The sequence below is a fragment of the Peromyscus californicus genome, unplaced genomic scaffold, assembly GCF_007827085.1.
Source record: "Peromyscus californicus insignis strain IS unplaced genomic scaffold, ASM782708v3 Scaffold_16__1_contigs__length_79575227, whole genome shotgun sequence".
In the NCBI taxonomy this organism is placed as follows: Eukaryota; Metazoa; Chordata; class Mammalia; order Rodentia; family Cricetidae; genus Peromyscus; species Peromyscus californicus.
In genome coordinates, this window is record NW_026294458.1 from 6,182,449 (window position 1) to 6,200,613 (window position 18,165).

Below are 18,165 nucleotides of genomic sequence, written 5' to 3' on the forward strand. Positions count from 1 at the left end.
CCAAAGCTAAACAAACAAAAATGAAAATATATTAATTACATAATACTGCCACAGGGGTCATTTATTTATTTGTTGAGACAGGAACTCTTTAAGTAGACCAGGCCAGCCTCGATTCTCAGAGACCTGCCTGCCTCCCAAGTGATGAGATTAAAGGTGTATCCTACCACACCAAGCCCATTACCGGAAACTCTCATTTCAGGGAACACCTAGAACCCTAAAACCCATACAGAATCCTGCCATCTCACATAAAACGCAGCCAATTTTGAGGGCAAGGAGTGAATAAAACCTGATACATTAAGGCTCCTGGAAAGATCTGCCATAGACGACACCAAGTATCTTGTCAGTAATTTTATATTCATGAGGGCATGTGAATCTTGGAACTAATGTGATGTGGGGATGGGATGGGACACAGCACAATATCCCCACCCCCCAAAGCAGGACTTTCCTAAGACCCAGACAGTGATTCAACGCTCCTTCGTCCTCCCTTCCACACTCTTCAGGCCGTGTGAACAAGACAACTGACACTCCTATTAAGAAAGTATCGCAACAAGAAATCTACGACCCACTCCAGGAATCCACACAGAATGGAAAACTGGGGTGCCTAATCAATACTGACCCAAGCAACAAAGATGACCCTCAGTCTTTACGGCAAGAGAAAGGAACGGAACAGGGGTACACACTGAAGGATTCTCTTTCTTAAATCCCTCAACGGACAAATACATGCACGGTCAGAGAAGAAACAACTTCTGTTTTTCTTTTTCAAGACAGGGTTTCTCTGTGTAGCCATGGCTGTCCTAGAACTCACAGGTTGGTGCAGCTGGTGGTGACTGACTTGGGAGAGAATAAGGGCTCTTTCAGGTGACCATGTCTTACATATTAGTAAGAGTGTAAGTTACATGAAAAGTCAGCCAACTGTACACTTACACATCTGTGTTTCACTGTAACCTGTTAAGAGAAGCATTATAAAAGACTTTTCTTAACACGTCACTACCTGTCTGCCTCACGCTAATGGCTTCCTACAACACTTGAGGGTCAAGTCACATGCTGTGACATCATCTGCAAACTTCCATGCCTTGGCCCCTTTCTATCCTTGATCTCAGATCCAGGCATGCTGCCCTTCTCTGTCCCTCAAATATTCTCACATGTTCTGGACTTCAGTATTTCTGGTTCCTTCTGCCTGAGAAGTTCATCTTCTGGGTTAGCGTTTATCAGATCCAAGCTCAAACACCCACCTCATCTGAGAAGGTCTTCCCTGAGCACCTCATCCAATATATCTTCCCCCACACTCGTTCTCCAAAATGTATGAAAATATTCAACAAACTGCTCAAAAACAGCTAACTAGGCCGGGCGGTGGTGGCGCACGCCTTTAATCCCAGCACTCGGGAGGCAGAGCCAGGCGATCTCTGAGTTCAAGGCCAGCCTGGACTACCAAGTGAGTTCCAGGAAAGGCGCAAAGCTACACAGAGAAACCCTGTCTCGAAAAACCAAAAAAAAAAAAAAAAAAAAAAAACAGCTAACTAAGCTGGGCAGTGGTGGCACATGCCTTTAATCCCAGCACTCAGGAGGCAGAGCCAGGTGGATCTCTGTGAGTTCGAGGCCAGCCTGGTCTACAGAGCGAGATCCAGGACAGGCACCAAAACTACACAGAGAAACCCTGTCTCGAAAAACCAAAAAAAAAAAAAAGGGCTAACTAAACTACCAGCCAAGGTAGAAACTCGCCCAGCAAACATAGTAACATTCATAGTTCCTTTATAACATTTGCAAATCCATATCGTGTTCCATCCTAAAAACACAACTAGAGAGCCTGGAGGTACAAGCCTTTAATCTTCTGAGGCAGAGGCTCTGAGTTCAAGCTAACCTGGTCTAGAGTCAGGATAGCAAGGGATATATCGTGGGGCCGTGTCTTTAAAAAACACAAAACAAAACAAAATCAAAAACAACAATAAAATTGAGAGACCCACCCCCAACCCCTGCAGTGAGAAGCCCGTCCCAGCCTTCCAAGTGCTGAGGTTACAAGTGTAACCAACCACACCCAACTACCCTCGGCACAGGCGTGCTTTTACCACCATGTAACTAGCAGTTCCCTCTTATCCACACTTCTTACGCACAGGCCTTACCTAGTGAAACTAATTCTAGGGCTGCAGGATTGAAGTTCCCATGCCTAAACACACAATCCACCTTCCAATGGACTCAGATTTTACCTTGACCTTTATATTTTACTCCAACACTCTTCATCCTTCAAGAATCAAAGAAAAGTCCAACTCACCCATGTTGTAAACCCCAGCCTTATAAACTCCCCTGTAAGTCAGGCAGACCTTGAACTTACAATCCTCCTGTTTTAACCTAAACAGTTACAGGTGTGCAATGCCTAGCCAAAACCTGGGTGAATATTTATGTAATGCCAAGACAAGCGAAGCAAGGGTTCAAGGTCCTGTGTTGACTCCAGTGGCTTATGATTCTAAGCCTAGCACTGAGAGGGATAGACAGGCTGATTGTGAGGATCCTGAGTTCAAAGCCAGGCTGAGCTGCATAGCCAGACCCTGCCTCCAACACCCTGTCTCCCCTAGAGCCGGGCGGTCGTGACTCACAACTGAACCTCAGCACTGGGAAGGCGGGGAGAGAGAAAGGAGTGCCTGTCATACTCAGGGAACTCTAGGCCGGCCAGGCTACAGCATATAAACCTGCCACACCCCCAACCCCTCAAAACACATGAATACAATTTGTAAGTCCACACAAACTCACCACCACCACCACTAACAACAAAAGCCAACTTTTTTCTCTTGTATGCTGCAAACGGAACCCAGGACCTTATACAGCACTGTCCCCAACCAAGCTCCACCTCCTGCTGTTTCCCTTACCACACAGACCGGAGGGTGTGAAAGCAACCCATTACATTCTTGTTTGTCTGCGAGGGAAAAGTCCGCTCACCCCATCCTCCAACCGGCAGTAGTATGCAGACCGGCAGTAGTATGCAGACCGACAAGAGGAGTGCATTAAAGACACAGTGGCCAATTTAAAGAAGAGGCAACCAACAGCTAAGAAAACCCAAAGTCCACAGTGGAGGGCGGGAGAGCTGGCTTAGCAGTTAAGAGCACTTGTTCTTTCAGAAGTCCCAGGATCGAGTCCCAGAACCCACATGATGGCTCACACCATCCCTAATTAATTCCAGAGGAATCCAAATGTCCTCTTCTGACCTCCATGGGCACCAGGAACTCACGTGGTACACACAGAGAAACAAATGCTCCTACACATAAAAAATAAATCTCAAAAAAAAAAAAAAAAAAAAGGAATCCAGAAAAGAAAACTCCATAATGACAGGCTGGGGAGATGTGGATCATTTCCTGCATAACCATTAGGACCGGAGTCATATTTGGACCCCAGCACATACATAACCTAGGTGTCCCACAAATGCCTGTAACTCTAGCTCTGAGGGATCTGATGTACTCTTCTGGTCTACAGGTGTACACAGGTGTGCACCCACATGCATACATTCACACACACAATAAGTAAAATAAATACTTTTTAAATGCATGGTTGAATGAGAATAGTCAGTCCAAGTATTTCTGAGAATATCCCAGAGAGGAAATGAAATTTTCCCAAATGAGGGTAAGATATATCCTAGGTGGGTTGTACTCACAGAGTTATGATGTAAGTCTTAATTCTCTACACGTGCACACACAATTAGGCACGTTAACGACCTAGAGCTTCACATATGCTATGCAACCGCTGTACTACAGAGCTCTACATCCCCCACCCATCCCCGCACCACCCTGGACTTAGTACTTTACTCTGAGACATGGTTTTGCTAAGTTGCTCAGGCTGACCATGAACTTACTGTAGCTTTCTTTGAGCTAGTGATCTTCTGCTTAAAAAAAAAAACAAAAAACAAAAAACAAAAAAACAAAAACAAAAAAACTACATGGGGATTCTTTTAAGTTTTGTTGTTGTTGTTTTGTTTTTTTAAAATGTGTATGCATGTAGGTAAGTGTAATGCATGTGTGCCTCATACCCACAGAGGCCCAAAGAGGGCACTGGGTCCCCTGAACTTGGAGTTAAGGGTTGGTTGTAAGGAACCATGTGGGTGCTGGGAAGAAAACCCAGATCCCCTGCAAGAGCAGCAAGTGTTCTTAACCACTGAGCCATTTCTCCAGACTTAAAAAGATTTATTTTTATTTATGTGTACACATGTAAGCTGTGTGTATGTACATATGCATACGGGTGCCCTTGGAAGTCAGAAAAAATATAGGATCTCTCGGAGCTGGAGTTACAGACAGTTGTGAGCAGCCTGACATGGTGCTGGGAACTACCTTGGGACTTCTTCAAGAGCAGCAAGTGCTCTCAAATTGCTGAGCTAACTCTCCAGCTCCGTGATCCCTCTGCTTTAAGCCTGCAAGTGGCTGGGGTTACAGACCTGCACCACCAAGTCTGGCTCTTCTTATAGTCTATAGTGAAAAACCATTATAGCTGGGCATAGGGACATACCTGTATCCCATCCCGTATGCAGAAGCGCCAGGCGTTGACGGCTACCGTTGGCTATGTGAACTCAAGGCTCCTGTTCCAAATAACTAACGTACCAACTCAAAACAGTACAGCAAACTAGAGCATGCCAAATGATACACAGCAGACAGCACTTGAAACTGTAGGAAGCTGTACAGAGAAAGTTTCACCTGCTATTCCCAAGCCATGTATAATCGCTAAAGAACATTTAACAATGAATCAGAAAACAAAAAACAAAAAGGCCAGAGGCGTACTTCAGCCTTGTGACTGCCTAGCACACAAAAAGCCCTGGGTTTCATCTCCAAGCATGAAGACAATGTCCTCCTGACAGAACAGGATGATGGAGCTTGGTGGCTAAGAGCATTGGCTGCTCTTTCACAGACCCCATCCAGGTCCGATTCCCAGTGGCTCATAACAGTCTGTACCTCCAGTTCCAGAGGCTCTGACATGCTCTTCTAGCCTCTGTGCATGCATCGTGATTGTGGTGCAGGCACACATGAAGGCAAAAACACGCGGACACTTAAAATTAAATGATTTTAAATTGTTCCAAAAATGTGAAAATACACCAGTAACCAAAAAGGGCTGGGGATAAACCTCAGGGGAAAGTGTATGTGCAGGCATGTCTGGGTCCGCAGCATCAGGCGGACGTCTGAGGACAACTTAGGGGAATCCGTTCTTTCTTTCTACCATGTGGGTCCTGGCCATGGAACTAAGACCATCTGACCAGTCCAAAATTCCATCAATTCCTACTCTAGGAACTGAAAAGCCCTCTTGGTTTCCAGAGAGGAAATACAATTTTGTTTCTTCTCTGTCCTTTGATTAATCTTTTAACTCTGAGTTTTATGCTGTCACATGTAAACTGTTTTCTCAGCATACTGACTGTGCAACAAATAAGTACCTCAAATTTATTTCTTTCAAAATAGAACTCAAGATCCCCCATCTCAATAAATGGTATGATTACCTTATTATCTCAATAAAAGGTATAGTTATCTATCTCTTCCGTTGCTCAAAACAGCAATTAAAAAAAGCAATGCAGGGCACGTTGGCAAAAGTCTATAATCCTAGCACTCCAGAGCTGGGGCAGAACGATCCAGAGTTCAAGGCCAACCTGGGCTACATATTGAGTTTGAAGTCTGCCTGAGCTACAGAAGACCCTATTTCAAAACAAAAGCAAAATACCAAACACACACACACACACACACACACACACACACACACACACACACACACACACGCACACACGCACACACGCACACGCACACACCCTAAAAAGAAAAGACAAATCAAAATGCAGCCCTCAGCATGTGGTGCCTGCAAGACCAGGCTCTTAGCAGTTGAGAAGGCTAAAGAAAAGAGTTCAAGGCCAACCTGGGGCACATGGGACCTCCCCCTTCCCCTTACCAATCCATTTCCAAGTCTTGCTAACTCTCTCTCCAAAATACCTTCTTATCTTTTCACACTGTCCACTTCCACTGCCAAGGACCCAGTCCAGGCTACCACGGGCAGCTGCATCCTTGACTCCCCGCTAGCTGGATTACGTTACTATCTTCCAAAACCTTTACACAAGCTTCCCATAAAAAGTAAAAATCAGCGGGGTGTGGTGGTGCAAGCCTTTAGTCCCAGTACTAAGGAGGCAGAGGCAAGTGACTCTCTGAGTTCAAAGACAGCCTGGTCTACAGAGCGAGTTCCGGGACAGCCAGGACTACACAGAGAAAACCCTGTCTCAAACCAACAACAAAAAGTACAACAGTTAAGGCACCCACGCCCTCACCTGTTCTGTTTTGGTCCTACCTTTAAGCCTACACAAACAAATATATACACCCATAGTAATTATTTCTGGACATTGAAACTTTCTTCTTTTTCCCCTGTCTTCATTTTTAAATTTTTTCTAGGATGAATACTTGCTACGTTTTAAGGGCAACGATACTGCTGAATATATGTAGAATTACGTTATATTTTACGTTAATGAGAAAATGGAACTTTAAAAGTGGGTTACTTCAGTAATTAAGAAGTGTGCCTAGATGAAAATACTAACAAGATCAAAACCAGTTAAGATGTGAGCGAGCTGCAGACAGGACATAGCATTTTTCTGTTTAACATAAATACATGCATAATGGAGATGAGCTCCAAGCCTTATTGTCTTCTGCAATCTGGCTACAGCCCACCGAGCCGTCCCCGTCGAGTCCTCACTTTCCGAAGCTTCCACCGCGACCCAGCCCCGTCGCACGCCCTCGGGCAGACGCCTCTCAGACCTCCCGCAGCCACGCACGGCGGATTTCTTCGGGCAAATCCAAACTTGCCGAGGCGACCTCGTCTCAGGACCACCCGCAGGTCACCGCGCAGGCTCAGCCGCCGCGGCTGCACGGGAGCCCCGTTCTGAGGCTGCGCGGCGGGAAGGACCCTCCCCACGCCGGACCTCGCACCCCCGCGGACCCCGGGGGCGCCCAGCCGCCCGCGCGCGCCGAAGCGGGGTCGTCCGCGCTCCCGCGGTGGGGGGGAGGGGCGCACGTGCCCGCGCCAGACAATGCCCCGCACGCGGCGGGACGCGCGCCCGCGCCGACACTCACCCTTCCTGGTGCGTCCGGCTGCAGCGCGACCCCGCGGGGGAACCCGGAACCCCCACGCGGGGGGAAGGCGCGAAGGGTCTGAGCTCGTGGAGCCGCCGCGCGAGGCCCAGGAGCCGCCCGCGCGGAAGCTCACGACACTGCAGCCCGTCCGCCCGCCCGCCCGCCGGCCGCGCGGCTCCGCCCCGCACGTCAGCTCGGGGGGCGGCGCGGCACGGCGCGGGCGCGCGCGGCGGGGGGCGGGGCCCGGGCCGGCGCGGCCCCGGCGGGCGGCAGGAGCTGCCCCTGAACTCTGACCCCGGGCTACGTCGCACCCCGAGGGGATCGACACCCCACCCCCCACCCCTCACCCCATCCCTGGTCGTGAGCTCGTCCTCCGCGGTCTCCACGCTGAAAGTTTGGGAGACGACGGGTTCTCTCGTAGTCATGGCAATAGTAACTATGGTGACCGTAAGGCCCCCCGCGTGGTACCATCTTGCCTCCGCTGGGCTAAGGGACAAGGGTGTGCGTAGCAGCAGGAGCCTGGATGGTGGGGGGTGCGTGGAGTCTGGGGGCTGCGGCAGGAGCATCGCAACTGCAAAGCCGGCCTAGCGACACGGTGAATGCAAGGCCCGGTCTCCAAGTGAAAATTGCTCAGGGAAATGCCGTGGGTCCAGCACCATAAAACAGAGAGACAGAGACAGAGAGGAAGGAGAGAGAGCGAGCGAGGAGAGAGAGAGGAGAAAGAGAGCGAGGAGAGAGACAGGGAGACAGAGGAGAGGAGAGAGAGGGAGGAGAGAAAGTGAGGAGAGAGACAGTGAGGAGAGAGAGAGAGAGGGAGAGCGAGGAGGGAGAGATTGAGGAGAGAGAGAGCGGAGAGTTTGAGAGAGAGAAGCAGAGACAGGAGGAAGGAATTAATCATTAGGAACCCATTTTACTAGATGGCAAAAACTGGGGGTGTGGTGCCTCTCCAGATACTGGGTAGGCTGAAATCCACAAGGAAAGGAAACCAATGAGGAGGGAAGGTTTGTAAATGTTGAAAACTTAATGTGGACCGCAGCGAATGAGTGAAAGCCATCGGCCTGGGCTTTCCCTGTAAAGCCGCTTGGGAGTGGCCATCTTCTCCTGAGCCACCCACCCAAACCTTCCTGTTACTTCTTCCTCACTGATATGTACATATTTGCCACATGAGCTGGGTACTGAGTTGTATTATATTTTACGTATATGTTGTCAATCTTTTTATTCATTTTATGTTTAATATGAAATATTTTAAGAATTATTCCTATATCCCTAGTAACAAGCCTAGTCATGGGCCAGGGTCCAGACCTACACCTTTGATCCCAGCATTTGGGAGGCAGAGGCAGGTGGATCTCTTGAGTTCAAGGCCAGCCTGGTCTACATAATGAGTTCCAGGATAGCCAGAGCTAAATAATGACACCTGTCTTAAAAGAAGTCCACTCATGACACATAGTATAAACTCAAAAACTGTGAATGCGTGGCAGTTGTGGCACTTAACTTTAACCCCAGCACTTGGGAGGCAGAGGCAGGTGGATCTGTGAGTTCGAAGCCAGCCTGGTTCCAGGACAGCCAGGACTGTTACATACTGAAACCCTGGCTTGAAAAAACAAACAAAACACAAACAAACTGTGAACAGTGACAAAAAAATTAGAGACATTTTATCTTACCCTGACCTCCACAGGGTTTCTCTGTGTAGCTTTGCTCCTCTCCTGGAACTCACTTGGTAGCCCAGGCTGGCCTGGAACTCACAGAGATCCGCCTGGCTCTGCCTCCCGAGTGCTGGGATTAAAGGCGTGCGCCACCACCGCCCGGCCTCTGACCTCCTGATTTTAAAATTTATCAAGAGTGAAATTAGATTAACTGTTTTCTCAAGAATGTTTATTGCTTTTCTACTGTTCTGAAACTCTGTTCCAGGCATGTGAATTGTGCACTGAGGATACAGACATACACATTAGCCCTGATAAAATTTACACCCTAATAAGTATTATTTTATTCTTTGAGACAGGATCTTGATTTGTAGCCAGGTTGGCCTTGAGCTCACACTCAGCTCACACTCATGCTGTCTAGCCCCCCAAATGCTAGGGTTATAAGCACATGCAGCAGCCTCAGCAGAATTATCATTTGACAGGGAAACTGGATCTAATCTAAATTTAGACCAAGAAATGCTTCCTTGAGCGTGAAATGAACAGGCATTTGGAAGATTAAAAATTAAGTTCATGGAGTAGGTGTATGCAACTGAATGCATGTGTGAGGTCCTAGGTTTAATCCTCAGCACCATGACATCAATTAATTTCATGAAATTTGAATGAGAATGGCTCCCATTGGCTCATATTGGAATGCTTGGTCACTACTTGGTGGAACTGTTCTGGAAAGGACTAGGAGGTGTGGCCTTGTTTGAAGGAGGTGTGTCACTGAGTGTGGGCTTTGAGGTTTCAAAAAGCCCAGGCCAGAAGTCCCTTTCTCTCTGCCTCCAACTTTTGAATAAGATGTAAGCTCTCAGCTACTGCTGCAGTGCCAGTCTGCCCTGCTTTTTGCTTTGCTTCTCGACGTGATGGTCATGGACTTACCCTCTGAAACTATAAGCAAGTACATAATTTTTTTGTTTTGTTTTGTTTTCTGTTTTTAGCTGAGGACTGAACCCAGGACCTTGTGCTTGCTAGGCAAGCACTCTGCCACTGAGCTAAATCCCCAACCCTGCAAGCCCATAATTAAATGCTTTCTTCTATAAGTTGCCTTGGTCATGGTGTCTCTTCACAGCAATAGAACAGTGACTGAGACATGGAGAAAAAGGTTAAGGTAAGGCCAAGATGAGTATGTTGGAGTTAATCACACTTTGGTCAAACTCCAAGGCAAGCACATAGAAATCTCTAAGTGCCTGGGAAGCTAAAAGCCCACCTCCATTGGTCTAGTTGGAAAGCTGCCTAGTACAGAAGTCCCAGCAGTGATTGGGAGAGCAGGGAGTCTGTGATGGAGCTGCTGCTCTTGATTGCTTGCAGATGGCACGTCAGAAACCCAGATTTTGGAGAGAATGTGGTAGTGCACGCCTGTAAGCCCAGCACTTGGAAGGCAGAGGCAGTAGGATCAGGATTCAAGATAATCCTCAGATACATGGTGGTCTGAGGACTCAAACAACAAGAGGCATCCATATTTTTTCTGAAAAGAGCATTGTGTGGCCCTTCTCCCTGCCTTCTGGCTCTTACATTCTTCTGTGATGCTACCTGAGCTGTAGAGGGAGTGGTCTGAATGTCCTCTTTGGACTGAGTGCTCGGTCCCCACTTCCCTCTCAGCACCTGGGACAGCCATGATTCTGTGTTCCTCACTGTTCACTGCAAGACAAGTCTCTCTGATTAAGCCTGTGTCATTTGTCTGTGAGTTCAAACACGGATGTTTGAAGGCCGTTTGGTGCCGTGTCAGTTCAGCTGCACAACAGGAAGTCCCCCTAGGGCTCACATCTTCTCCAGCCATGGTTTTTTGACTGGCTTTACAGTACCAGGTACGTTTCCTTCTGCCAATCCAAAAACATTTGGCTACCCCCTGTAATGGCAAACCTTGATTGTCAACTTGACCATATCTGGAATCAACTGAAACCCAAGCAGCTGGCCACCCAGATGAAGGATTTTCTTAGTTGGATTATTTGAGGTGGGAAGACCCACCCTAAATCTGGGCTGCACCCGGTGGCAGACCATATAAAAGGACACGGAAGAAGGAAGCTTTTGTCTTTTGCTGCTTGCCCTTACTTTCACTGACAAGTTTACCTGTCCTGTTACTGAGGCATTCCTTCACTGGTATTCGAACCTACTTCTTTGAGATTCTAACGTAGTCTAAAGGCCCTCAGCTCTTTAAGAATTCTTTGGTACTTCAGCACCAGATTGGGACTGCTGAAATATCCATTCCTGGGGACTGAATAACCACCAGATTCTTGGCCTTTGTGCTGGGAGACAGCCATTGTGGAGATACCCAGACCACAGCTTATAAGCCACTCTATTGAATCTCTTACACACACACACACACACACACCCCTCAGTTCTGTTCCTTTATCAAACCCTGGCTAATATACTCCTGTGACAATCATGCCACTCTTGCTCCAGTAGGCACATCTTTCCTGGCAGGTTGGTAGTATGAGTCCTAAGGTTCATAGACATGTAAGGTCATCAGTACCTTTTTCTCCCAGTGTCCTGCATAGCACATTCCAGCACTATGAAAATTGGCCAGCAGGGAGGAAACTTTCAGCTCAGTTAAAAACCTTGATTTCTCTATATCTAGTATCCAAAGTGTGTAGTATATTCAGCAATAGGATCTGAGTGGTAGTGGTGCACACCTTTAATCCCAGCTCTTGGGAGGCAGAGGCAGGCAGATCTCTACGAGTTCGAGGCCAGCCTGGTCTACAGAGTGAGTTCCAGGACAGCCAGAACTACATAGAGAAACCCTGTCTTGAAACAAAACAAAACAAAACAAAAAACCCTTTCACTCCAAGAATTTACCCCATCTCTGCTTACATATCACTTATGCTCTACTAGCTCTCTAACTCCCCTGGAATGAGCCCATTTCAGTGTTCTGGCCTCTACATGTACCCCAAGTTAAACATACAAATCTAAAGATCAAAGCCAAATTCACATGTTTTTTTTTTTTTTTTTTTTTTGGTTTTTCGAGACAGGGTTTCTCTGTGTAGCTTTGCGCCTTTCCTGGAACTCGCTTTGGAGACCAGGCTGGCCTCGAACTCACAGAGATCCGCCTGGCTCTGCCTCCCGAGTGCTGGGATTAAAGGCGTGCGCCACCACCGCCCGGCTCCCAAATTCACATGTAAGAGAGAACACACAGTATCTGTCTTTTGGGATCTGAGTTACCTCACTCACTTAGCATAATTTTTTTCTAGTTCTAGCCAGTTATCTTCAGACTTTATAGTTTTATTTTTCTTGACAGCTGGATGAAATTCCACTGTGTATATCAACCACATTTTCATTATTCTTCTGTTGATGGACATCTGGGCTGATGCCATTTCCTTGTTATTGGGAACAGTGCAGCAATAAAGATGGATGTACAACTCTCTCTGTGGTAGGATCTAGAGTCCTTTGGGTATGCCCAGGAGTGGTGCAGCTGGACCATATGGTAGTTCTAGTCCTAGTTCTAACATTTTGAGAAATCCCAACACTGATTTCTGTAGTGGTTGTGCCAGTTTGCATTCCCACTGACAGTGAAGACGTGTTTCCCTTCCCCCACAACCTCACCAACATCTGTTGTAATCTGACATTTTCATATTATCCATTCTGACTGGGTTGAGAGACTCAAAGTGGTTCTATTTATGTGTTTATTCTAGGTGTATGCATACCATTGCACATGCGTGGAGGTCAGAGAATAACTTGCCAGAGTCAGTTCTCTCCTTGTATGATTTGTGGTCCCGGGGCTTGAACTTGGTTCTTCAGGTTTTGCAGCAAGCACCTTTTACCACCAGGCCATCTCATAGGTCCTCAAAGTTGTTTTAATTGCATTTCCCTGTTAGCTAATGATGTGAAACACCTTCTAAAGTGTTTATTAGCTGTTAGTATTTCTTGTTTTGAGAGCCCTCTATTCATTCCCAAAGCACAGTTCTTGGTTAGTTTTTTTTTTTAATTGTTGTAGGTAGAGTTTTCCTGCCTGGCCCACAGTCAGGGCAAATCTCTCTCACCTGCCAGTCCCACAGCCGTCAGACCCGACCAAGTAAACACAGAGCCTTGTATTGGTTTCAAACTGTATGGCCATGGCAGGCTTCTTGCTAACTGTTCTTTCAGCTTAAATTAATCCATTTCCATTAATCTATACCTTGCCACATGGCTCGTGGCTTACCGGCATCTTCACATGCTGTTTCTCATCGTGGCGGCTGGCAGTGTCTCTCTGACTCAGCCTTCCACTTCCCAGCTTTATTCTCCTCCTTGTCCCGCCTACACTTCCTGCCTAGCCAATGGCCAATCAGTGTTTTAATTATTGACTAATCAGCAACACATTTGACATACAGAACATCCCACAGCACTTCCCCCCTTTTTTTTTAAAAAAAAAAAGGAAGGTTTTAACCTTAACAAAGTAAAATTACATATAATTTGGGAATTTGGGCGTAGCTTCTCTTACTACTTCCTGCTGGAGGGGGGCGCTGTATCTTATGGGGATACAAAGAAAATTTTAGGATCATGGAAAAGTCCATGAGGGTGTATCGTCTGAGCCAGTTGCCTTCAAACCATTCTGGATGTTGGATCATCTGGGCCATGGTGTCATCGGAGACTTTTCAGGGGGTCTTGGCTGGTCAAACCTGATGTATCTTAATCTGGAACAAATCCATAGCCTCTGGCTTTCTGTGGGAACAAAAGCAGAGTCTCCTTTCCAAAGTAACATATCCTTATATCCAAATTTTGAAGTCAAGGTACCTTTAAAATATACATATTGGCATAACTCAACAGCTTTTACAATCAAATGTTTTTCTGCAGTTAAAAGTCCCAAAGACAACACAATGCAGATTCTCTGTGTAATATCCATTTTTACGTGGCTTATTTTTTATACTACCTTTACTGTCTCTTTAAAGACTTTATTTTTTAAAACTATGTATTTATTTCTATAACTCTATATATCATCTTTTTTGTCTCTTTCAAGCCTACGTATCTTTTACACACATTGTAAACTATTACATCTGAATCTGTCTTATTGTGAATCTATTGCCTTAAACTGCAGCAGCTGTGGCTGCTGGATCCACCCACCTCAGCTTCCCAACATGGCCATGGTTTACCGCCAGCTCTGGGAGCTATCGGGGGTCTATGCTTTTAGCCAAGCAGCGTGTAGCCCAGAAACCTCCCCTTTTGCTCTGCACCAGCAAAGGCTAAATCCACTATGCAGCTCAAAGTGCCACTTGCAAAGGCCTCATTCCCGCCATAGGCAGGTCGAGCACGCACACTTGGAACCCGCCAGTAGCTCAAACCAGCAGCTGCCGCTCATTTGAGAGAGACAATTAGGAACTGTTTTTAGCTCCGTTTTAGAATCTTTTCTCAGGTTTTTAGGTGGAAACTCTTGCCACCACGTTGGACGCCATTTGTAGGTAGAGTTTTCCTGCCTGGCCCACAGTCAGGGCAAATCTCTCTCACCTGCCAGTCCCACAGCCGTCAGACCCGACCAAGTAAACACAGAGCCTTGTATTGGTTTCAAACTGTATGGCCATGGCAGGCTTCTTGCTAACTGTTCTTTCAGCTTAAATTAATCCATTTCCATTAATCTATACCTTGCCACATGGCTCGTGGCTTACCGGCATCTTCACATGCTGTTTCTCATCGTGGCGGCTGGCAGTGTCTCTCTGACTCAGCCTTCCACTTCCCAGCTTTATTCTCCTCCTTGTCCCGCCTACACTTCCTGCCTAGCCAATGGCCAATCAGTGTTTTATTTATTGACTAATCAGCAACACATTTGACATACAGAACATCCCACAGCAAATTGTCGTTTTGATGTTTAGGTTTTTAAATTCTTTTTATATTCTAGATATTAATCCTTGATTAGATTTCTATTTTCTCCCATTATGTAGACGCCCTTTCACTCACCTGACAGCTCTTGCTGTGCAGGAACTTGAACTCCTTAGGTCCCCTTTGCCAGTTGTTGGTATTTCCTGAGGACTGGAGTCCTAGTCAGAAGTCCTTACTTATGCTAATATTTTGTCTGCACTCCCTGCTTCTTCCTTGAGCTATTTCAGAATTTCAGGTTATATGTTGAGGTCCTTAACTCATTTGGAGTTGATTGTTTGCAGGCTCAGAGACAGGATCTAGTTTCACTTTTGGACATGTGGATACCCAGTTTAGTACCATTCACTGAAGATGGTGTCTTCTCCAGGATGTGCTTCTGCCTTTCTCTAAAGAACCAGGCAGCCCTAGTTGCATAGCCTTACTTCTAATCTATTCCACTGACCCAAGTATTCCTTGGGATCTGCAGGGGTTGTTGTGCATCTATATACACTTTTTATTTTTTATTTTTCTGTTTCTTTGAAGAATGTTACTGGAATTTTTTTTTGTTTATTTTTATTTCATGTGCATTGGTGTTTTTGCCTGCATGTATGTCTGTGTAAGGGTGCCAGATCCTCTGGAACTGGAGTTATGTGTTGAATCCTCTGGAACTGGAGTTACAGACAGTTGTGAACTGCCCTGTGGGTACTGGGAATTGAACCTGGGTCCTTTGGAAGAGCAGCCAGTGCTCTTAACTGGTGAGCTGTCTCTCCAACTCCCGTCACTGGAATTTTTATTGGCATTGAACTTGTTTTTGGTAGGATGGTGTGCTGGCTAGTTTTGTGTCAACATGATACAAGCTAGAGTCATTTTTGAGGAGGGACCCTTAATTGAAAAAAAAAAATGCCCCTTCCAGATTTGTCTATGGGCAAGCCTATCTGCTGTAGGATATGCTATGAATACATGCTGTTCCCATTGGTTAATAAATAAAGCTGCATTGGCCTATGGCAGGGCAGGATGGAGCCAGGTAGGAAAATCCAGGAGAGATAATGAGAGGAGAAAGGAGAATGGAGGGAGACACGGAACTGCCATCCAAAGAGCAACATGTAATAGGATGCAGGTAAAGCCACGGAACATGTGGCCTTACATAGATAGATAGAAATGGGTTAATTTAAGATGAAAGAGCTAGCTCGCAAGAAGACTGCCATAGGCCATACAGTTGGTAATTAATATAAGCCTCTCAGTGATTATTTTATAAGTGGCTACTGGCCCGTAGGGCTGGGTGGGATCGCAGAAACTTCCGGCTATACCCATCATGCATTTTCTTGATGATTGATGTAGGAGGGCCCAGCTCACTGTGGGTGGTGCCATTCCTGGACTGGTGGTTCTGCGGGGTGATGTAAGAAGCAGGCTGAACAAGCCATTGGTAGTAAGCCAGAAGCAGCACCCCTTCATGGCCTCTGCATTAGTTCTTGTCTCTAAGTACCTGTCCTTTTTCTTTCTTTTCTTTCTTTTTTTTTTCAAAGAGAAGGTCTCTGTTTAGTTCTGGCTGTCTTGGAACTCTATATGTACACAAGGCTGGCCCCTGACTCACAAAGATCCTCCAGCTTCTGCCTCTGTAGTGCTGGGATTAAAGGCTGCACCACCATGATTGACTCAGGTACCTGCCTTGTCTTCTCTCAGTGATGGACTGTGATGTGGGGTAAGCTAAAATAAACCCTCTCCTCCCCAACTTCCTTTTGGTCATTGTGTTTTATCACAGCAATAAGACCCTAAGAGAGATGACCATGTTCACCATATCAATTTTTCTGATACACAAGCATATAGGACTTTCTACATTCTAGTGTCTTCCTCTCTTCAGGATTTTAAAATTTTCACTACAGAGGTTACTTCCAGGCATATATGTGATTTTTGTTGTTGTTTGTTTAGTTGCTTAGTTGATTTTTGAGGCTATGATGAGTGGGATTTCCCTGATTTGTTTCTTACTATGTCTGTCTTTGTTATATAGGAAGGTGTCTTAGTCAGGGTTACAGTTGTTGTTGTGAAATGCCATGGCTTCATCAGCAACTGTGTACTCAGGGCAGAAGTTATGCCCTGGGTGGAGAGTCCAGTGACCTCTCTCCACTTTGCCTGGACAGCATGTATATGAGTGATATAAGCATGCAGCAGGGTGGAAGGCCCAGGGAACAGCAGGGGCTCCAGAGACCTCTAGCCTGTTTTGGTCAGGTTCTTGTTGGCAGGAAAAGTAAGCTGGGGGGTTTAGAAACGGCCTACATATCCAGGCTGTGTACTTGTGAGGCAGAAGAATGGTGTGTGTGTGTGTGTGTGTGTGTGTGTGTGTGTGTGTGTGTGTGAAAATTTGCTGATTTTTAAAAGGCACCCATACACATACACATACACCATAGATGGGAAATATCCAAAGACTAGAGGCGTTGGAGGCCTGGCTCAGTGGTTAAGAGCACTTGCTGCTTTTACAGTACCCACATGGTTGCTCATAACCATCCACAACTCAAGTTTCAGGGGATCCAACATACTCACTCAGTGTCTATGAGCACCATGCACACACATGGCACAGAAGTATATGTTCTTTAAAATTTTTTTTATCATCATACAAAAATGAGTCTTTAGAAAATCTATTTCTAATTTATGGCAAATTTTACTTTCAGAACTAAATCCATAGAACAACAATACATTCTATTTTATCATTAATTTCTGCAAGCCGCAAGAATACATTACAGAGATTCAGCTGTACATATTAAAGCTATACCTAGAAAGGTCAAGGAATTTTTCTAGAGGGAAGCCATTTACCAAGGAATATTTGGTGTTATTCAGCTTTTTTTTTTTTTTTTTTTTTGGTTTTTTTCGAGACAGGGTTTCTCTGTTTTTTTCGAGACAGGGTTTCTCTGTGTAGCTTTGCGCCTTTCCTGGAACTCACTTTGGAGACCAGGCTGGCCTCGAACTCACAGAGATCCGCCTGGCTCTGCCTCCCGAGTGCTGGGATTAAAGGCGTGCGCCACCACCACCCGGCTGTTATTCAGCTTTTAATATTCAGCTGTTTCTTGCTATGATTTTCTTGTGAGCTCATATACTACTAGGCCATATGACAAACAGTTTAAGCTTCTCAGATCTACTGCTGATCCACTAGGTAACACCCCTGCAGGGCCTAGGAGACAGGTGGGCTGTAGATGCATAGCTTTGTTTCTTGTGCAAATGAAACTCAGACCATCCCTTGCCTTCAGGCCTAGTAGCATTGCAGAGCTATTGACTCAGGACAATAGGGCTTCTTGCATAACCAGGTGCAGTAAGGACTGGAGCAGAATTCCTGGTCTGAGCAGAGTTGTGTGGCCAGTGGAAAAGAGAACAAGGCAGAGTTTCTGTAGATGGTAGGGCAGAGTCGCATGGCTGGAGGAGAGGAGAACAGGGCAGATCTTTTGTAGAGAATAAGGATTGGGTCAGGTCAAGAGAGTAGGAAGAGAAGAAATGAGCATGGACAGAGGAACTGAAGACGAAGATGAGATCAAAAGCATTGGAGCTTACTAAAACTATGAGAGGACAGGAAAGGAAGGAACAGAAGGAACTGAGTGTCAGGATGGAACTGAAGCTGTGTAGATAGAAGTTTGTTATAGAGAAATAAAGTAAATGGATGTAAGAAACTAATGTACATC

At 46.0% G+C, this 18,165-nt stretch overlaps 1 protein-coding gene across 4 annotated transcripts in view; it reads right to left on the reverse strand.

Annotated features, from left to right (window-relative positions):
* Yeats2 (YEATS domain containing 2) overlaps positions 1-7,236 on the reverse strand; it is a 103,975-nt gene extending 96,739 nt beyond the window's left edge. For 2 of the 4 annotated variants that reach the window (XM_052740193.1, XM_052740190.1), the window contains exon 1: positions 7,065-7,236. Coding sequence is in view for 1 of the 4 variants with exons in the window: in XM_052740195.1 (XP_052596155.1) it covers positions 4,483-4,493 (11 nt within the window). In the remaining 3 variants the exon portion in view is untranslated. Of the gene's footprint in view, positions 1-4,482; positions 4,504-6,687; positions 6,901-7,064 lie in introns of those variants that run through there. The other 2 variants (XM_052740191.1, XM_052740195.1) reach the window with 2 other exon arrangements.
* Between the last annotated feature and the right edge of the window lie 10,929 nt (positions 7,237-18,165).